Below are 22,910 nucleotides of genomic sequence, written 5' to 3' on the forward strand. Positions count from 1 at the left end.
CCTTGCCACTGTCGCCTCTGGCTTGCTTAGTTGGGGACACTTAATATTCAACAAAATTATTGATCTGACTGTACTGACACTATTGGATGTGAACTGAAGCTGGACGATGGCATCACTGCTTTCCCCAGAGCTACTTTATAGCTGAAAATAACTTTTTTTTTAATTGATGAACTTTACACAGTTATTGAACCGAACTGAATCAACACTTAACTGACTTCATATTGTCTTTTTAAAGCTGCTTTACAGCCAAATTGAACTCTGTTTGCATCACAATTTTCCTGTTTCTCCCTGTAAAGCTGCTTTGTAACAGTCTTTACTAAAGCACTATATATTTAAAGGTGACTTGACTTTTGCAAAAGGAAATTATTTAGTGTTAAAGAGAGTGAAAGAGTTTTAGTGTGTGAAAGAGAATGATTTATTTTTAATAATATACAGTAAACATAATTTAGTTATTTTGTGGTTTAAATAAATGTGTTGTTAATACATGTTTATATTATATATGTATTAATTTATAATAAAAATCCTTAATCTTTTGAACCCTTATGTACTGTTGGGGACGTTTTCATCCACAATGCTGGGTTTTTGAGTCTTAATTTGGCCATAACTTTCTCTGTGTTTCAGCAAATGGAATGGTTTTTGGTGACAAATCTTATTTTGACATATTTTGGGAAATGCTTTGACATTTTTCAAAAACTCTACAGTACACTGTGGGCAAATTCACTACCCTTTCGTTATGTTTGTGGATGGAAACAGTCACTAAATTAAACTGCTGTAAAAATGTATCAGATAATTTTTTTTGGCATAAATCTATTAATCAACCTCAGTCCTGATCAAAACTAATACATAAATCAAATACATAATTTAGGCCTAATTGTTTTTTTATTTGAGTGTATAGTAAATGTTTTCCAAGTTACGATTATTTCAGGACTTGTTCAAGCTAAAAGTGACTGACTAAAAACTAGCAAATATGGCATAGACTATTTTGCCCATAAGAAAGGATTTTTCGTATTCACGGGAGTCCTGCACCAGCTGAGCAACTGCTATTGAGATGAATGGGAATGAAGTTGAGTTATTACAGACCTCAAACTGTGAGCTGCCACATCCAGACATTTCCTTCACAGAAAGTTGAATTCTCACTACAGGACCCACTCTAACGTGAAAGATGATTCAAGGGACTTACTTTGCCAAAGAAGTACATGTTCTACACTTCAAAAATAGACAGTGACAGAGACTTTGAGTAGAATCAAACATAATCCACCGAGACGCTGGAGTATTTTTATTGTTTTGTGCATCCGCTGCACTGGTGGCTCTGTTTCAGACTGAGAGAACACCAATAACACACATATTCCCTGTGAGTGCTTGTGCGTTTGCTTAAAAGGGAAATGGTGCATTTCTCTTCAGGAGAGCAGAGATGACATCCTACATCGACACGTGCTCCCACCGGAAAACAGAAAGAAGGCGAGGCAAGAAAGGGAGGAAGAAAGAGGGAGTGGGATTTTCTTTTAATGATACTGTGTGTGTGCGCGTGTTGTGTATGTTTAAATGCTGCAATAGGACCAGCGTGTCAGAGACATTCTATATCAAGAGAGTCGGTTATCCATGTACATTTCAACAGTATAAATACAGTCCCACATAAATACATCCTCCACTTAAGAAATCAAGCAAACAATAACATCGACAAAACAAACAGCAGTAGGCAGTAACACTGACCTGATCTCAACCAATGGAACCAAAAAAACCTTTACAGTATGTCAGTGGACTGATTTGATGGGCTCTGCTCTGGATGAGGTTGATCGGATGAAATGAAAGTGGCACCATGAAACATGTGCTTTTACAATCTGAAAGCACTGATGAGAGAATGAAAGGGGAAGCACAGAGAGACAGTAACAAGAGCTGACAGGAGCTTGAGCAGGACACTGGATTGTGGAGAACTCTATTGGAAGTCTGAGACGAGACGAGCTCAGGTGGTGGGCTTAGATTCAGTTCATATAACATGGTTTGTATAGTGAAGAGGCTTGTGTGTCTGTTCTGTTAGATGGGGAGCTGGAACTTCACATCAACCTGGGCCTCTTTGGCCAATGATACAATTTCAGAAAGCTTCACAACCTAAAGAAAAAGAGAAAGATATGGTAAGAGTTTCACAATGAAACTTAAAGGGATAGTTCACCCAAAAATGAAAATTATGTCCATAATTACTCTCCGTCATGTTGTTACAAACCCGTAAGACTTTCGACTTTTTCTTAGGAATACAAATGAAGATCTTTTTGATGAAATCTGAGAGCTTTCGGTCCCTCCAATGACAGCTACACAACTACCACTTTGACGATTCAAAAAATGAATAAAGATATTGTAAAACTAATCCATATGACCATAAGGTTTAGTCCAAATTTTCTGAAGAGACTAGACTAGAAGAGACTTTTCACTTTATATGATGAACAGATTTCATTTAGGCTTTTTTTCACATATAAACATTGATCAGCGAGCATAAACAGAAGCTCAACCGAACCTGCTTGGTTCTTGCGAAAGCTCAAATGTGCTGCGTAACACGAGAATGAACCTCATTGGTTCTTGAAGAAGCTCAAACGTGCTGCGTAACATGAGAATGAACCTCATTGGTTCTTGAAGAAGCTCAAACGTGCTGCGTAACACGAGAATGAACCTCATTGGTTCTTGAAGACCAAACGTGCTGTGTAACACGAGAATTAACCTCATTGGTTCTTGAAGAAGCTCAAATGTGCTGCGTAACACAAGAATGAACCTCATTGGTTCTTGCGAAAGCTCAAACGTGCTGCGTAACACAAGAATTAACCTCATTGGTTCTTGAAGAAGCTCAAACGTGCTGCGTAACATGAGAATGAACCTCATTGGTTCCTGAAGAAGCTCGAACGTGCTGCGTAACACGAGAATGAACCTCATTGGTTCTTGAAGAAGCTCAAACGTGCTGCGTAACACGAGAATGAACCTCATTGGTTCTTGAAGAAGACCAAACGTGCTGTGTAACACAAGAATTAACCTCATTGGTTCTTGAAGAAGATCAAACGTGCTGCGTAACACGAGAATGAACCTCATTGGTTCTTGAAGAAGATCAAACATGCTGCGTAACACAAGAATGAGCCTCATTGGTTCTTGAAGAAGCTCAAACGTGCTGCGTAACACGAGAATGAGCCTCATTGGTTCTTGCTGAAGCTCAAACGTGCTGCGTAACACGAGAATGAACCTCATTGGTTCTTGAAGAAGCTCAAACGTGCTGCGCAACATGAGAATGAACCTCATTGGTTCTTGAAGAAGCTCAAATGTGCTGCGCAACATGAGAATGAACCTCATTGGTTCTCGCACATCAAGCGAACATGCTTGAGCTTCTGTTTACCACAACTGATGTGTGAGTTGATTAATGTTTATATGTGAATAAAAGCCTAAATTAAATCATATAAAGTGATTGTGTCTCTTCAGAAAATTTTGACTGAACTGCTCAATTTATATGAATTAGTTTTACGATCTCCTTATGAACATTCTGAAGCGTCAAAGTGGTAATTGTGTAGGTGTCAATGGAGTGACAGAAAGCTCTCATTTCATCAAAAAGATCTTCATTTGTGTTTTCCGAAGATGAACGAAAGTCTTACGGATTTGGAATTACATGAGGACAAGCAATTAATGACAATTTTCATTTTTAGCTGAACTACCCCTTTAATTATGCTAAGCTTGTTTATAACACAGTGTCCTTCCATAGAGCAGAAAAAGCATTAAAAGCCTTTTCTCATTTTTATGATTCTTGCTGTGGCATAAAAAAATGCTCTACGTGCTGGTACATTAAAAATATTAAATGTGTTCTGCTTGGCTGTCAATGTCAGGTCATGCTGCGGTTCCACATTCATGGTGGAAAGACAAATTGCTTGTGGCTGGAAACCTGGTTTCTATAGTCACTCTTTGTAATGAGATTTGTGTTAGTTCTATTTACTTGATGCAAAGTTGTATGGACTGCAACATTAGCTTTCATTTTACTTTTTGTATGCTGTCACCTTTTTTTGATAACACAGTGAGTTGCAATTTGTTACCATTAGTTAATGCATTAGGTAGCATGAATTAACAAACAGCAATTTCCTTACAGCATATTTTCATCTAGATTAATTAATTACTTGATTTGTTAATCCATAATACATTAAAGTAATTCATCATTTATACCTGAAATACTTATAAATGTATAACTTGAAATGCATTTGTAGAAATTAATATTACCCAAGATTAAACAAAAAAAGCTGTAAAAGTGGCTACATTTACATGCACCCACATAATGTGATTTTGGAAGTACTGCGATTAAAATGTACCTCATGTAAACACAATACTTTGATTAAATTGATGCGATTAAGCCAATAATTGTTGCAAACGTAATCATAGTAAAACATGTCGTATGCCAATTTTAAAATTGTAATAAACTCTTTAAAAGGTCCCATGATGTGGCTTTCTTTTATTATTTTATAATGTTTCCTGAGGTGTACTTATATTGTTAGTATGATTTTTACATCATAAAATGTCATAATTTAGAATGCGCTGTTTGAATGGGCGTGTCTGCTTTGAGACTTCAGTGTAAACGCCCACTGTTGTGATTGGCTGACATCTTTGCATTTGAAATGCGTATGTGTGAACTTGAATAATTAGCTACACATCAAAAATCACTGATCACAGACTGTTACTTACTGTTTGTGGCGGTGCTGTCGAATTCATATTGTAAAAGTCTGTTTGTAAAGCCTGTGCTGACATTGCGACTGAATTAAATGTAAAAAATAAACTGAATCCATTTTCTCCAAATTCTCTGGGCGGGCAAAGCAGAGAAAGGGGAGGTAACCTTTCCCCGTATGACGACATATAGGGAATATTCCAGATTGGCCCATCCCAGGGCTTGGTTTACACCTATATTCATTTTTAGCCACTGGGGGACCATAGGCAGGCTAGGGGAACTCATATTAATGTTAAAAAACCTCATAAAGTGACATTTTCATGTCATGGGACCTTTAATCATATCTATTACAGTCTGACCAAAGTGCGCTTGTGCATTTTTGGGGTGCTGAAGAAAGTTCATGTTGACAAATGTTGCGTGACATGAATATAACGCAGTATTTTGATGGTCAAAAATATTGAAATGGAGACATTTTTAGACACGTCATTGAAAAAATTACTCAGGCCGGATACCAAAGAAGCGGGGAATAAATTTGTGTGCGCTGGAAGAGCATGGTTGGTAACACGTATACTGTGTAATGTGAGTTTATAATTTGTACAGTGCATTGGGATATGTGAATAATGGTAGTAGAAATAACCCCAATTAAAATGAGTTCATGAAAATTGTGAAAAAGCTGTGCTTGTGCCATTTAAACTTCTTACTGCGATTAAGACCTTACACTGATTGGAAATAATCACATTATTGGTACACATGTAAATGTAATCAATGTTAGTTCACGAAACCTAATCCATTAACTACAATCAACTAAGTTTTTGTTCTATCACTCAAGAATAAGTGACTTTGAAATGCCTGAAGAAGGGTGACTAAATGATAACAGTTTGACAGTTTGATTCCTGAACCATGATGTGCAGATTCTTCTCAATATTTCCACTTCTTTGTCAGTTTCGATTTGCCCATAAGCATGCATAAACAAGAGTAACCCACCATTTTGGCCGCCTCGTCCAGATCATCACAGGCCAGGATCTTCAGAGGGCTGGCAGCGATCAGAGCCTTGGCATCGTCCACTCTTGTTCCTGAAGATCAGACAAGTGTGATGAGAGTGAGACGAAGGACAGAAAACATGAGCCACCTGCACAAATATCCAGACACCTTTTTTCTTTCATTCACCCTTCTGTCAATGTTTCCTCTCTCAGATGCTCAGAGGTTTTCTTGAGGAATTTGTGAAGCTTTTTATTGATATAAATCAGGGGTGTCCAATCCTGTAGAGTTTAGATCCAACCCTTAGATCCAGCTGAACCAGCTTATCAAGCTCTTACCAGGCATACCAGAAACTTCCAGGCAGGTGTGTTGCGGAAAGTTGGAGTTAAACTCTGCAGGAGCAGGTTAAAGATAATAAAATGTTCCCACACTTTTTGACCAATGAATTTAAGACTTTCCATGACTTGGGTTTGTAATAATTATTCAAATTGAGACTGCTTCCTTAATTAATCATTTAGACCCATTTCTGATTAATTGAAAAGAAGAAACTGAAACAACTTAAATATCATAATGGCTTGCGGGCAAGTTTTACTTTATAGAAGAGCAACATCTAACCAATAGTTATCAATATTTACTATAGCAGGTTCCATTTGCCCTTTTCCAGGCCTTGAAAACACTACTTATAAAATATGAATCAAACCTACTTGAAATGCTTGTTCATATGGGTATAACTAGGGCTGTGACGGTGGTTGGGGGGGGCAGGTACACACATACATACATACATATACATATATACATACATTTATACACCTCAATTAAATAGCCTACATTTTGAAAATAAAACATATAAACAAGGCTCAAACATCCATTTAAGCATGCGTGTTTATTTTAGTACTTCCGTCAGTGAAACAACATACTACAGCCTGTAAAACATTTAAATAAATATCAGTAAATAATGGTAATATAAATAATATAAGAAAGTTAAATATTAGTTTAAAAAAAATATTCGTTTAATATTTCCCCACAGAGGTGCATCATATGCTGCTTTGCGCTGAAAGGGATGTGGGACATCGCTTTTCTAATATCTTTAGGTTTTCTCCTGATGTTCCAAAAGTGACACTTGTAATAAAATGTGTGAAGAGCGAATTAATCTTCCGCAGGGTCAAGAACTTTAGGCTGTATTTGATTATGCGCTGCGAGAGAAAGCTAAACAAAAAAATCTCTGGTGTGTGTGAAATGTGCTATCACATAAACTTGATGCACCTTAAGTCTAATAATAACAACAAGCACAAACTGTGTTAAATAAAATTTGACGTAAAATGTATTTGTCCTACACTGTTTTCTACTTTACCAGTAAATGATGCGAATATACTCCTAATTAAAAGCAAACAAAAGGAAGAAACGTTTGTAGATGATGTAAACGTAGATGTAAATGAAGATTTAGGAAAATAAATAAGCGGTTCCATGTAAATAAAATGGAGTACACCTATTGTTAAATTTGTGGAAAATCGGGGGGGGATGCGATGTAACATTTAATTGCGAAACTATTATTTATTTTGTAAATAAAGCTTTATGCTTCACTCATGTCATAATATTCACGAAAAACAGCATTCACATAAAAAAAAAAGAAGAAAAAAAAAGAAGTGTTTTGGCCGACCACCGCTGGTGATACTCAGCCACCGCGGTGGTGTGGTTGTCACGTTTACCGGCACAGCCCTAGGTATAACTCATAACATGATTACATTTTTCAGATCAGCACCCTTTTAAATAAAGTATGGAAGTGGAAAAATATTTTTAATGGGTTTCAAACCATCCCTCCACTTCTCCATTGATCAAAGTCATTCACACCATCAATCATAGTGTTAAGTTCGGTCTCTCTCACCTTGTAACCGCACTACGATTGGGATTTTCAGCTCTAAGTCAGTGACGGCCATGATAATGCCCTGTGCGATGACATCACACCGCATGATGCCACCAAAGATGTTCACCAAAATAGCTTGGACCTGTTAAAAAGAAAACAGCATAGGCAATCTAGATTTAGAATTTTTCTTGAGTGGTGCTGATGATATGTGGTTTCTAAGGTGAGGTTTTTAAGGTGTTCCTATGTGGTTGCTAGGCTGTTGCAAGGTGGTTACGCCCAAATATCTTTGATAATTTGTACCCTAAATATAGCTTGTGTCCCTAGTAAGTGTATGCATATTTTTCTCTGTTTTATAGCACGCCTGTTTTCCTCCACAAAACATATATATCATTCAGTGACAATAACAGTGAGACTTGCACCACTAATAAGAGAGTGGGCAAAAAAACGGAAGCCAATGAAACACAGCACTGCATCCCTTGACCATGACATTACCTTTTTATCAGAAGTGATGAGCTTGAAGGCCTCTGTCACCTGATGTGCAGTGGCTCCGCCTCCAACATCCAGGAAGTTAGCGGGTGTTCCACCATGCAGTTTAATAATGTCCATGGTTGCCATAGCGAGTCCAGCTCCATTGACTAAACACAGGTGACATAGTTAACCTAATAAACTAGTAAAATATTGTAGGTACAAATCTAAACAGAAAAGTTTACTAAAAGTGCAGAAGTGAATATAAACATATTATATTACACACACACAAAATAAAATGTTTCCGTAATGGAGGGTTGAGGTTTTGCACTGACCCAGGCAGCCAATAGTGCCGTCTAGGCCGATGTAGTTGAGGTCTGCTTTGGCTGCCTCTCTGTCTCTGATGTCCTCCTGGCTCCAGTCTCGCATGTCAAACACTTTCTTCTGTCTATAGGCAGCATTTGAGTCAAAGTTGATCTTGGCATCCATGCACATCACTGCAAAGCATAGAAGAAGATTTCAATTAATGAATGAGTGGGCCTGATTATGGAGCAGTACAGTGATAGGTAAGGTTACACGAAATTGCATTGTTTTTCTGTGATATATATTATGATATGAAACATCACCAGATGACTTGATTAATAGCTACAAACTGAGTTATTCATCATATAATGATTAGAGGGGGTTTGCATTTGCATAGGTACACTCTTTTACACTTCGATATACTCTTTAAAAGAACTAACTCAAGCCTCTTTGAGAAACTATAAAGTGAGCTTTTTTATTTTAATCTCCTTCCACTTCAGTTTTCATACACCACATTTTCAGTGTTTTTGACCCATTCGATATGTCTATAAAATAATAATTATGATTTTTATTGTGATTATTAAATAAAAGTCAGAAATATATTGTAATACTACTGTACTGTAAAGTAAAAAAGCAAGTATTTAATAAAAATAATTTGAGGTTACACTATTTTAAGGTGTCCTTGTTTCAGTGTTTTTATACATTTAACGGGTTAGTTCACCCAAAAATGAAAATTCTGTCATTAATTACTCAAACTCATGTCGTTCCAAACCCGTAAAACCTTCATTCATCTTCAGAACACAAATTAAGATACTTTTGATGAAATCAGAGAGCTCTCTGATCCCTCCATAGACAGCTATATAATTAACACTTTCAAGGCCCAAAAGGTAGTAAAAACATTGTTAAAATAGTCCATGTGACTACAGTGGTTCAACCTTAATTTTATGAAGCGATGAGAATACTTTTTGTGTGCAAATAAAAGCAAACAAAAATAACGACTTTATTTAACAATTTTGTTCTAGCCTGTGTTCTAGCCTGTGCCTCTGACAAACATTGCACAGCTTTCGAGTTCTATGGCAGCCGATGCTGTTCACGTGAGCACCACGACACGTGTGTGACGATGACGCGGGAGCTGCACTGTATTTACAACTTAAACTGCGTAGGAGACCGAAAACGAAATTGTTAAATAAAGTTGTTATTTTTGTTTGCTTTTGCACACAAAAAGTATTCTCATCGCTTCATAAAATTAAGTTTGAACCATTATTTTTGTTTGTTTTTGAGTCCAAAAAGTATTCTCGTCGCTTCATAAAACTAAGGTTGAACCACTGGAGTCGCATTGACTATTTTAACAATGTCTTTACTAAAAAGCAGAAAAACACTACTACAGAAAACACACTAAAGGTCTTTACTACCTTTCTGGGCCTTGAAAGTATTAATTATATAGCTGTCTATGTGGGGTCAGAGAGCTCTCGGATTTCATCAAAAATATCTTAATTTGTGTTCCGAAGATGAACAAAGGTCTTATGGGTTTGAAACGACATGAGGGTGAGTAATTAATGACAGAATTTTCATTTTCAGGTGAACTATCCCCTTTAAAGGGTAACTTCAGTGATTTAGCATTAGGCTTTTTATCAGTTGAAACCCGGTAGTATATTCAAATGATGGTACTTTCCCCCCTCATGTCCCCCTGAGACGAGAGAATTATGCATTTTATTTCTGGAAAAAATCCTCAGATGACGCAAATATTGTCATTTTGCGTCATCTGAGGTTTTTTTTGGCCAGAGGCTAGAGACTACAGCCACTAGATGGAGCTGTTCCGCATGTTATCAACCCGCCCATAGGGGAGAGATATCACGCACAGAATGTAAGACACAGCCGGCCGCACGGACAATCATAACGGAGCGCGGTGCAGAGTAAAGTGAGTGTTTCAACTTTTCAATGAATTCCTGTGATAGTTTAGCTTCCATATGCGATCTGAAAACGTGCCAAACTGGCGCTTAACGTTACCTCAGCTCTGCTCAGCTCTTCGTGATGAATGAAATCTGACACTGCAGCGTCTGTGCTGTGACTTTCGTTCGGCTCACTCACACTTTTTTGAAAAGACACGTTCAGTTTTTAACTGTAGTGTTTATTCTCTAACTGAACAAAATGTTTGTATTGCGCCGTATGAAGATCAAAACGACGGTATACGGAGTGGCCTCTGCTCGTAGGGCAGCGAAGCAAGTGCATTCTGGGAGTTGTTGTCTTTCATCCACATGAGACAAAAATACATTATTCAAATTCAAAAATAATTTCACATTTTTACTGCATAAATGACCCAGTTTATATACAAAGCTTAAAGTAACACTCCACTTTTTTTGAAAATAGGCTCATTTTACAAGTCCCCTAGAGTTAAATAGTTAAAGAGTTTTACCGTTTTTGAATCCATTCAGCCGATCTTTGTATCTGGCAGTAGCACTTTTAGCATAGCTTAGCATACATAATTGATTCTTATCAGTCCATTAGCATCTCATTCAAAAAATGACCAAAGACACTTTCAAAATTTTTCCTATTTAAAACTTGACTCTTCTACAGTTACATCGTGTGCTAAGACCAACTGAAAATGAAAAGTTGCGATTTTCAACACCTATATGGCTAGGAACTACTTTCTCATTCCTGCGTAATAGTTGCGGATCTTCGCGGCCGTACCATGGCTGCAGCGGCGCAATGATTCGTTGGTATTCTGTGAAACACGGTGGTAGTATACACCTTCGACTTACTATCACAGCCCTTTACAACACACAGAACCATGGCTAATCACACAGGTAAATCCACAACACAATTTGTCGGCTGCAAGCCTGAAACTTTCTCTGCAACTACACAAACTTGGCGCCGGTCACATTGAAAGGTACCTAGCTGGGGGCTACTTTCAGACGCTGCGTAATATCATTGTGCTGCTGCAGCCATGGTACGGCCGCGAAGATCCGCGACTATTACGCAGGAATGAGAAAGTAGTTCCTAGCCATATAGGTGTAGAAAATCGCAACTTTTCATTTTCAGTTGGTCTTAGCACACGATGTAACTGTAGAAGAGTCAAGTTTTAAATAGGAAAAATATTGAAAGTGTCTTTGGTCATTTTTTGAATGAGATGCTAATGGACTGATAAGAATCAATGATGTATGCTAAGCTATGCTAAAAGTGCTACCGCCAGATACAAAGATTGGCTGAATGGATTCAAAAACGGTAAAACTCAACTATTTAACTCTAGGGGACTTGTAAAAAGAGCCTATTTTCAAAAAAAGTGGAGTGTTCCTTTAATGCTAAATCACTGAAGTGACCCTTTATGGTCTGAGTAATATTCATTAACTAGATGTACTTATTGGGTTAGGATTAGGGTGTGGTTTAGGGTTAGTTGCATGTAATTATGAATAATTTATTGTTATGTCATATGTAACGTGTAACAGGGACACTGTAAAATAAAGTGTTACCTAATTTTAAGTCATTACGAGATATCGTTTTTCCCCCTCCCTGATATATTGTGCAACCCTAGGATGGGGTTGATTAATGTGTGCATGCATAATGGCCTAAAGTGCAGGGATTCTACTTTAAGGTACCAATGCCAGATGCATCCTCCACCATTGGGTTAATCTCCAGCATAGATGCATCATACTTGATGAAGACATCATAGAGCTTCAACATGTTTTCTGCAGCTTCATTGATCAATGCAGCGGGGAAACCCATCTTCTCTGCCACCTGAGAGAGAGAAAAAGAGAGCAAAAACATTTTTCATGCAGAAGTCATGAACCTGTGGACACTGTCTTGCAGAGCTAGATCATACTCTTCGTCTCACCTTAATAGCCTGATCCATCTTTATTCCCTGAATGATATCAATAGGCTCTTTCACAATGGCATCGGGATTCTCTGCAGCCACATCCTCAATGTTCACACCCCCCTGAGAACTGCCAATCAGCACAGGGCCCTGTAGGAGGTTGAGTAGAACTCATGTGATCCTTTTAAGGGCAGGTGAAGTAAAGCTGCCATTTCAGTTCATGCCACAGTATAAGTTGCCCTCTAATGGCCATTCCGCTTACTGCAGCATGTATAGTGGTGATGTCATTTTTGAATGCTTGTTATTAAAAGACTTGTACTTGAAGTACTTGCATTAGCAAAGCAATTTCATAGATAAACCAGTCCGTACTAATGATCTCTCACCTGGAAAGACCTCTCCATGGTGATGGCAAAATAATACTCTCTGCGTGGGTATCTGCGCTCGCAGATAAACACCTGGTTACAGATCCGCCCTCCCTCTCCTGTCTGCTTAGTGAACAACTTCTTGCCAATCATCTTAGAGGAGATATCCCTCGCTTCCTCTGGCCTGTAGACACAAAGAGGGTGAGAAGACAAAGATGAAAACAGAAATGTAATAAATCAATGAACAATAATATAGGCACAAACACTCACGAGTAAACGATTCTGACTCCGCCCTTAAATCCTCCCTCAAAAGTGCCTTTGCCTCGACCACCAGCCAACACTTGGGCTTTTACCACCAGGTCTTTAGAGCCTGAGAAAAGAGTAAACAATAATGAGACGGGAAAAAAAACCCTTGACAAAAACACATGGCCATGCTCAAAGGACATTTGCAAACAAACAAAGATCATTTAAATTGATAGATGAAAGATCCACTACAGAACTGCTGCATCCTCAACCAATGAGTCACTCTGTAATTACCTACAGTCTTTAAACCTGCATTGACCTGCTGTACACACACAGAACAAGCTTGTGCAAGGCTGGGCCTGATTGTTTGATCAATGTAACGCCACAAAACAACATGACACAAGTCATAGTTTTGATTTACAAGGATTTAAACTGCATAAACAGAGTGGAAACAACAGACTTACGACGCCAATAAGACTGATTAAGGAGGTGCTTGGAACAATAAGGTGGAGTTTTATACAATTTCTACTGGGATTTGTAACTTTACAAGCTCTTTTTTCAATAAACAGACAGAATGATATATTTTACTAATACAAAGGTATTAATAAAAAAAAAATAGCACAAGGAGATATTAGGCAAAATGTTCATGCTGTTCTTTTCCTGCAAAATGGCTTGAATTTCAGGACTGTTCCTTACATGCCATCGTATACTAACAACCAGTGTTAGGGGTAACGCGTTACAAGTAACTTGAGTTACGTAATCAGAATACTTTTTTTCAAGTAACTAGTAAAGTATCGCATTACTTTTAAATCTACAACAAAATATCGGAGTTACTTCTTCAAAATAAGTAACACAAGTCACTTTGTTTTTTCATTTAATGACCAACACATCTCCTGTTCCTATGTTGAGAAAAATCGTATGTCTAAATTACTAAATGTGAGCAATCATTGAGCACCTTCAAAAAAAAAAAAGATTCAGTAGTACTCAAAATTAATAAATTGTGAAATGCAAACTCAGAATATTATGCAAACCTGCAATAATTAAATATATTAAATTACACAAATATACTTAATGTATTTAATCTCACCATTAACCAATGTCTTTGCTATTGTCTTTGTTGTTATTAAAAAATTATTAAAAGCAAGCCCAGCCCAGATGAGAAAAAGTAGCACAAAAGTAATGTAACGCATTACTTTCCATTAAAAAATAATGCAATTAGTTTTTTTAGGGAGTAACGCAATATTGCAATGCATTCCTTTTAAAAGTAACATTCCCCAACACTGCTAACCACCATTCAAAGGTTTGGTTTCAGTAAGATTTTTTTTTTTTTTTAAAGAAATTAATACTTTTATTCAGGAAGGTTTAAATTAGAGATTAAATTTATAAAAAGTGACAAACACACTTATAACATTACAAAAGAGTTTCAAATAAATGCTGTTCTTTTGAACTTTCAAATCAAAGATTCTTTACATCTTGTGTTCTTTACATTAATAATAATAAGAAGAAATGCTTCTTGAGCACCAAATCAGCATATTAGAATGATTTCTGAAAGATCATGTGCCACTGAAGACTGGACTAATGATGCAAAAAATTCAGCTTTGCATCACATAAATTATATATTAAAATGGAACACAGTTCGTTTTTATTGTGGAGTAGTTTTTGGTGCTTGCTTTCAATGTATGGAAAATAATGGCATGAACATTCTGTTGAACTTCTAAGTTCCACAGAAGAGCATCTGTTATGGGGTTTCAGAAAACATCAGGGCCTCAGGGACAGTAAATAATGACAAATGTCAGCTCTGGGAGATCTGACACTTTAAAAGTTCTACCATGTTGGAGGTCTGAAAAAAGGAAGTGCCCCACGAAACACCATTTAACCACTGATTTGACATTGTGAAAGTATGGATATTTCCAACTTTGTCCGTGTTGCAATTTTGCAAACAAAAAACTCCCACTTTCTGCAACTCTGAATGTTCAGTTTGTTGCATTTACCAGAAATATTCATTTGGTACCAGTAAGTCCAGGCTTATGCTGCTCTGAGACACAGATTACACCAAGATCGGGACTGGTAGTACACATAATCCCACTCTCTATTGTGCACGTTTCCCAGTCCAAAACTAGTTCCTCCATGCTTGTGACACACTACCCTCCTTTATTCCAGCTAACTGCCTGTCCATCACGGGTCAGTGGCGGTGCTGCCTATATGCTGACGGTCAGATTAAAGGTTAGGGCAGCCACATTCTCCAGAGGTGGCACAAATCTATGTTTAGACTGCAGAGTGTGTGAGAACAGCACAACAGCTGAAACACAAACACACAGTACATTCAAGACCCTAAAATAGGGTAATCTGGCCTGCGCAAAAGCACAGTGCAAATTGGCATTTAAGTATGCTGTGCTAAAATTGTCCATTCTGATGTGATATGTGTTTTACACAAGTCAGCATATTCCATAACTACAGTTATGCAGTCCCTTTAAGAATACATATACATTTTCATATGTCCTTACCGATCTGCTTAGCAGCAGCATAAGCCTCGTCAGGCGTGTTGGCCACCATACCCGCAGGCACAGAGATACCCGCCTCCTTCAGCAGCCCAATGCTCATGTACTCATGCAGGGAGAGGTTTCTCTGCTGCTGCACTGACAGCATTGGGGACGGCTGGTTCCCATGGTTACCAAATAGACCTGATGTCCCACCAAGCACCTAATAATTGGATTTAAAGATACAAATGAATTCTAACTCCACAAAGAAATTCTGGTTACACTGCAAAACAAGGGATTAAACAGGGGATATTAATGATCATATTTACACTGCAAACACTTACTTTTGTGGATTGCTGAAACGATATTCACAAATGGAAACAAGACCAGGGAAAATCTCAGATTTTCTCATTGCTGTTTACATCCATACGCCAGTAGACGGCAGCAAGAGTGTGTCTTTTATTGAACTGAATCATTAATGAATCATTTACCTAACTCATTCATTTTTGGAAAGGTTTTGGAAAGGAGCTGTAAAAATATATATATTTTAATTATTATTGGCAATTAAGTAGATCTATTAATTTTCCTCCACTTTGTGGGTTCTGATATTCAACAATATCCATAACTTTGGATAAATTTGAAGGATTCTCACACCTTCTTAATATATCTTGATGTCTAAATTGTCTAAAACAATAAAACTGTACCATTTTCGGTAACTATTTTTACAGTGTCCTTGTTAGATATATTACATGTACTTACTTACCATAGCAATAACAGTAAATTATTTACAGCATGCATAATTTAATGCAACTAACCCGTAATCAAACCCTAATCCTACCTTAACACTATTGTACATGTTGTTAATTGACATTATGCAACACTTAAATATATAATTACACAGTAACAATGACACCTCAAAAAAAAGTGTAACCCCATTTTTTTATTAGTAAAATGAAAAATTAAGTTAAGTTATCTTCTTTATTATTCATGTTTTTTTCAAGGACTTTCAAAGGAACCCAGTAAAGTCAAAAGACTTTCAACAAGTGAGGCATCGGAATATGTGGGATCATAATACTTATGGAAAGACTGTATGCACCAGCAATAGAGATATCATTAATGGGCTAATTAATTACTAACTCATCATTTTTTTACAACAAAGGGAAATACAGTAAATACAGGGAAATACTTGGGTGTCTAACTCAAGGGTACAACCTTCCAATGACCAAACAGAAGATTTTAACAAGTTTATGATTCAGCAAGGTTTACAGTTCATTATAATTGTGTTCATTATAATAGGCACAACTGCAGTTTTGCATGAGTTAACTTTATTAACCAGATGGCTCTACAGTTGAACAGATACACTGAAGTGAAACAACACAGACCTCCCTCTGTCCATGTAGGTCAAAGTTAACTAGTAAACTCAGATGACATGTACAGTTTATGATAGCCATATAAACAATCACATACACTAAAATCCCAGATATTTTAACGTGAATCTGGTTAGACTTCAAAATAACATCTACACAAAGGATAATGAATAGGCTTGCTAACCTAAGCATTACTAATAATGACAGGCAGTTAGCATGAAGGCTAATGTCAAAAAGGAGAATCGCCCATTTGGCGTCATTGAAAGTGAACAAAACGGCAAGCCACTTCACAAATAAAAATCGGATATAGTTATCTGATGTATGTACATAAAACTGACCTTAGCTGCCGAGCTTAAAGTCGTCCTGGAGCCGGAATTTCTCAGTCCAGCGGACAACCGGCCACAGATCAGGGACGTCGCCATGTTGCTCTGTGTACAAGCAGCGCAGTAGAAAACAAATGACTGGACGCGCCTGCGTTAGAACGCACGTCAACTGCGCAACTGCACTCCACGGCTGGTTATTTCCTTCCCCAGTGAAGCAAAGCTTTTCAAGTCAGTTTATGACAAGTGCTGATTGATTGTGACAAAGATCGGATTTCTTTTGGGAATAAAGATGATTTGCTACCATTTGTACATCTCATAGACCACGAACGTCACGTGCCAGGTCGGGAAAGACACTGTTACGAGATTTATCTACTAAGTAAGATAGGTAAGTTAAGACTAGGGTGTGTGGTTTCCTCTAAAGCAGTGTTGCTTAAACCCAGTATTGCACATGTTCTTCACTCTCTTATTATTTTTCATTAATTCCAGTGACTCGAATCTTTTTAATCCTCTCTCCAAAAACATTTTTTCAATAACGCTTTCGCAGTTTACATTCTTACGCCACTAGATGGCAGCAAGTGTGTGTCTTTTTCATAGACTGTAAAAAAAAAGAAGCTATTTTGTGTGCTGTAGTGACCATATGCGCACAGGCGAATGCGTTCGACGCATGCGCAGTATTGAGCAATTTCTCGCCACGGATTTTTAATAAAAAAATGTATTCAAATGATTAATAACATACATTTTTAATATTAAAGAGAAGAAAAGAAAAGAGATAGTGATTAAAAATCAAATAAATGTATTATAATATTCACAAGCTTTCAAAGTTCTTACAGCTTTCTAAGAGCCTCTGATACTATATATATATATATATATATATATATATATATATATATATATATATATATATATATATATATATATATATATTCAGTCGACAAAATCAGAAAATTTGGTTTCTTATTAGTAAATGTACACTTATTAATGTGAAATTTGGTTATCAATATAATTAAATTAATTAAATAAAAGTACTGTTCCTCTTGGTCAGAATAGTCAGTAAAGCCAAAAAGTATATTTTCCAACAAGAGTGAAAGTTTTTAAACATTTAAAAAAACAAGTTTCACCATTATTATTTAATGGAAAGGATAGAATTTGATTTTATTCTCAGAGGGTACTTTAAATAAACATTTTATAAAGATTCAACAGACAAGAAGTTCGGACTACAGCTATATAACTGTTAGTGTGTTTTTTCATCACAGTTCAAATTCAATGTCTGAGGCTGTTCAAAATGCAAAACCTTTCCTCAAACGTCCTGGAGTGGGACTTGGTGTTCTTGTGACTGACTCCTCCAATCCAGGATGTGTCCTGTTAGGAAAAAGAAAAACCATAGTTGGGAAAGGCACCTACCAATTACCAGGAGGTCACCTTGAATTCGGGTGAGTTTACTGTCAGTGTGGCCCTTTACTAATGTTAAGCAAACACATCACAGTATGAAACTAGAAAGACATTTGTTCCTTAATAATTCTTGCTCATTCATGTTAACTTTGTTTTCTTGTGTGCTAATGCATTTATACACGAATTGCATGCAAATTCATTTCTCCTTTCAGAGAAACTTGGGAGCAGTGTGCCCAGAGAGAGGTGATGGAGGAAGCTGGTGTCCGTCTGAAGAACATCCGCTTTGTATCCGTTGTCAACTCCATCAAACTGGAAGAAAACTACCATTATGTCACAATCTTAATGCAGGGAGAACTGGACAGGTCTTTCTCAGCTGAACCAGTTAATTTGGAGCCAGAGAAAAATGAAGGTAAACTTTTTTTTTGAATGTGTTATAGTCTATGTAGTCTCACTCTCATCCCCAGATGGCCCACCCACAGATCATTCATGATCATGATAAAAATCTGTCATGTGAGAGACTATTTTCTGTCTCACGCCAACTTGGCAGGCACCATTACAACAGGTTTTAGCAGTTTTGAGCAAATATTAAAATGTTTTTTCCTTTTTTTTTATTGTTAAAGGCCCTTTATTTGTTATGTAATAAAGTGCCCCTATTATGCTTTTTCTGTATTACCTTTCATGTAGTGTGTAATATAGCTGTGTTCCAAATGGCCCCCAATAGCTTAATTTACTATTTCCTACATTACTCAAATAATATAGTCCACTTGAAGGAGTGAAAAGGAATGAAAACGGGTAATACGGACACCGAGTGCGCTGGAAGGGCTGCCGCTTTTGCATAGTTTGTGTTTGCCGTTTATTAATCATTTGAAACCTAGCACTTGGCAGCTCCAGTATTAAAGGGTTAGTTCACCCAAAAATGAAAATTCTGTCATTAATTACTTACCCTCATGTCGTTCGACACCCGTCAGACCTCCGTTCATTTTCGGAACAGAAATGAAGATATTTTAGTTGAAATCTGATGGCTCTGAAAGTCCTCCTTTGGCACAATGGTACACTACACTCTCAAGACCCTTAAAAGGTACTAAAGACGTCGTTACAAAGTCCATCTCACTACAGTGGTTCTAAAATAACTTTATGAATCGGCGACAATAGTTTTTGTGCGCAAAAAAACCCTAAATAACGACTTACATAGTGATGACGATTTCAAAACAAAGCATCATGAAGCTTCGAAGCGTTATGAATCACTGAGCCGAATGATGATTCAGATCGCGTGTCTTCTTCTTCTTCTGTTAACTGTCACCCCCCTTTTTGAAGATATACATGAAGATGCACTATCCAAACTTAAATGGTTGCAATTCAAGAATGCTTTGGAATATAGACATAAATTAGGTCTCATTTTAAAGAAGACAGTCAGCAGATTATGGCTCAATTGGAATAACTTCAAAAACTCAAAGTATGAAAAGGTTATGAAAGTTTAAATGTACTGTAAATCAAATATACTGTACTAAATATTTTATATAAAATATAAAAAATATATGTTACAAAATAATTTGTACTCTAAAATTACTATCAAATTAAAGTCAAATGTCTAACCAATTTTTGTTCCAAATTTGAAGTTGATATCACAAAAATTGAAGTTCCCATGAGATTTTGTTTAGGTGCTGTACAACAAATAGCCACCGGGTGTCATTGAAATTCCATAGATTTTTTTTATGCAATCTCCTGTAACAAATGTATATATTTTTGTCCAAATATCACAAAACAGTTGGCAGATATAGAACCGTGAGACTCAGACCTTTCCGACTATATGTGTTTTGTCAAGATTAGAAAAAGTTTTTATTATAAAGTTTTTAAAATAAATGTTGTAATATGAAACATGACGACGTCCACTAGGGGAGGAGCCGCTAGAAGAATTTAGAGTACCGTTTCCTTGGTAACGCAAAATCCGATTTGAAAACGGGTTTCACAGGATGAATCTTGAGTTCGTAAGCTTTCAAATGATATAAAGTTTGTCAACATTAGATCAGGATAAATATAGGATATAATTGTTTTAAACATGCAGTGGCAAATGGGCTCACCGGTGGGCCAGTGACAGTTAACAGGTTAAAGTTATTGGCGGTTGGCATACCAATTTGGTGCATTACCGCCACCAACTGTTTGGGGTGTGGAGCTTCAATGCGGATTTATATGCTAATAAAAAAAAAAATATATATATAAAAGTGTAGTGTTGTTCTTAAATTCTATCAAATAAACCTGATTCTTTTAAGTACCTAATGAGAACTGGCCATACTGATGGTTTTGATGTAGAAAAAGAAAGTAAACCCTCTACTGATAACTGTGTATAACCTAATTCTTTGACTTGTTCTAATAGTATAGTTCTTTCCATGCTGTATGCTTCACACTCTAGTAATACATGTTCTACAGTTTCTCTCTTGTCACAGTTAATGCATAGTCCCGCAGATCGCGTGTCAAACCGCCAAACTGCTGAAATTTGGCGATTCAAACCGCTGAATCGACTCAGTGATTCATAACGCTTCGAAGCTTCATGATGCTTTGTTTTGATATCGTCATCACTATGTAAGTCGTTATTTAGGGTTTTTTTGCGCACAAAAACTATTGTCGCCGATTCATAAAGTTATTTTAGAACCACTGTAGTGAGATGGACTTTGTAACGACGTCTTTAGTACCTTTTAAGGGTCTTGAGAGTGTAGTGTGCCATTGTGCCAATGGAGGACTTTCAGAGCAATCAGATTTCAACTAAAATATCTTCATTTCTGTTCCGAGAATGAACGGAGGTCTGACGGATGTCGAACGACATGAGGGTAAGTAATTAATGACAGAATTTTCATTTTTGGGTGAACTAACCCTTTAATGATTTATCTTGAACTCTGTCATGGAAACTAGAATGAACTAGCATAAACCTTAATTAAACAATTGAATAATCAATTAAAAAGGAATTTATACCTGTATGATGCTGTACCCACATTGGGCCAGTGGTTTGGAAAATGGATGGATGGATGATTCAGCTGCGGGCGCCATCTTCTGGAGAGACATGGGAATTCTTCCGGCATGACCCTCACAGTGCATTATGGATATTCTCTAGCCTAGGGGTTCTCAACTCTGGGTCAAACTCAACTGGCTATAACTTTCTAGTAATCCTGAACACCTTGAATAGCTTGTTGAGGTATGTGTTGATCAGGGTTGGAGCCAATCTCTGCAGGAAAGTGGACTTCACAGGCCAGTTGAGAACTCCAGAGTGTACATCAGTTGTACACTTGTTATTGCGATGCATTATGGGATTAAATGAGTGCACTCAATAATATCCACTATGGTTAGGCTGCCCACAACGTCTATTTTGACATGCCCTCAAACACTGAAGTTTGATTAGTGTTATGTCGAGAAAATGCTTTTTTCTGCTCTGTGAAAGGAAATCGTTACTGTGTATCACTGTGTGGAAGCCTGAGGAGGTGAAATTCAGATATGGTAATGAGTGTTAGGGCAATCACAAAAGACTAGGCCATCTGACCAATCAGAGCGCAGTAGGCTTTGATGCATGTAAACCTATTGTAGGAGACTTCCAAAACAAACTTAGGAACCTTGTATATCATAATAGGGGCACTTTAACATAAAACTATAATAGTATGAAAATTGGGTAGTTCTAATTGCATAAAATCTCTGTAACCACCATCCACACCCCCTTTAAATGGTGTTTTTTTGCCAGTCTTGACCACCTTGATTATGTCTGTCAATTACAGTCATATTAGGACATAATCATGTTGATTGATATTGAATTTAATGTAATATAAAAATATTTTAATTTCCAAAAAACAGGAGGTTAAAAACAAACAATGATTAGTCACTTTACTTGTTGGTTAGGCTCTAAATGGGTGTTTTTGGCCAGAATAGCTACATATGACTGGCAGAAAACCTAACTGTAGATTTACTCAATGTTTACATAGCCATGCATTGTATAAAACAATGCTTGGATTTCTATGTTATGAGTAAGTAGTGACCTTTTGTATAGAAATCAGTTTATTTAGTATTACACATCAATTTAATGGGTTGTTATATCAGTGTATATGATATATACTAATACCGAATAATTAGTAATTATTAGACTATTTTTATTATTATCCTTTATTTTACCAGGAAATAATATTATAGCTTAAAGTTCCTAAACGGTAAGCAAACACGTCTGAATATTGCTGCAGTATTACACTAAAAGATTCAGATTCATTAGTTATTTCTTTCTCAGGTTGGACATGGACACGATGGGAGGATTTTCCCCCAGAAGAGCAGCTGTTCTTGCCATTGGCCCACCTTAGACAGCAGGGCTTCCAGCCATTCAGAGAGAGTTCAAATATATTTTCTTTAATTAAGAAACCAATAGTTTAACTCCCTGGATATATCTGATTCAGGATCAGCTTAACTGAACTCACCTTAGGCCTTTTCTTGCTCATTTTGATCGACTGTTATGGATAAGTCATTACTGAATATTATTCCAGTTTCTCAATAGCCGCTTCCAAGTAATGGTTTTATTGAACACACGTGTACTAAATTATCAAGGCTATTAAGGCTTATCAGTCATATATTTATTTTGTACATGCTGTTAAAGTGTCTATAGAGCATTTGTCATGACTCATAATGGGATGTTACACTAAA

The 22,910-nt window shown here is 36.9% G+C and overlaps 2 protein-coding genes across 2 annotated transcripts in view; one reads left to right on the plus strand and one right to left on the minus strand.

The window, feature by feature from the left end:
• Positions 1-1,487: 1,487 nt before the first annotated feature.
• Positions 1,488-17,190, minus strand: sucla2 (succinate-CoA ligase ADP-forming subunit beta). The gene is made up of 11 exons (XM_079841735.1): positions 16,875-17,190; positions 15,197-15,392; positions 12,720-12,819; positions 12,471-12,633; positions 12,109-12,237; positions 11,873-12,011; positions 8,312-8,473; positions 8,004-8,146; positions 7,533-7,653; positions 5,657-5,745; positions 1,488-2,106 (listed from the first exon to the last, which is right to left on the minus strand). The coding sequence occupies exons 1-11, from the start codon at positions 16,956-16,958 to the stop codon at positions 2,032-2,034; spliced, it is 1,401 nt and encodes a 466-aa protein (XP_079697861.1). The 5' UTR covers positions 16,959-17,190; the 3' UTR covers positions 1,488-2,031.
• The window catches only part of nudt15 (nudix (nucleoside diphosphate linked moiety X)-type motif 15), a 6,332-nt gene continuing 441 nt past the window's right edge, over positions 17,020-22,910 (plus strand). The window contains exons 1-4 of the mRNA XM_079841736.1: positions 17,020-17,244; positions 18,113-18,289; positions 18,461-18,657; positions 22,504-22,910. The exon at positions 22,504-22,910 is cut by the window's right edge and continues 441 nt beyond it. Coding sequence (XP_079697862.1) covers positions 18,123-18,289; positions 18,461-18,657; positions 22,504-22,643 — 504 coding nt within the window. The 5' untranslated portion in view covers positions 17,020-17,244; positions 18,113-18,122 and the 3' untranslated portion in view covers positions 22,644-22,910. The remainder of the gene's footprint in view (positions 17,245-18,112; positions 18,290-18,460; positions 18,658-22,503) is intronic.

The sequence above is a fragment of the Gobio gobio genome (assembly GCF_949357685.1).
Source record: "Gobio gobio genome assembly, chromosome: 17".
NCBI lineage: Eukaryota > Metazoa > Chordata > Actinopteri > Cypriniformes > Gobionidae > Gobio > Gobio gobio.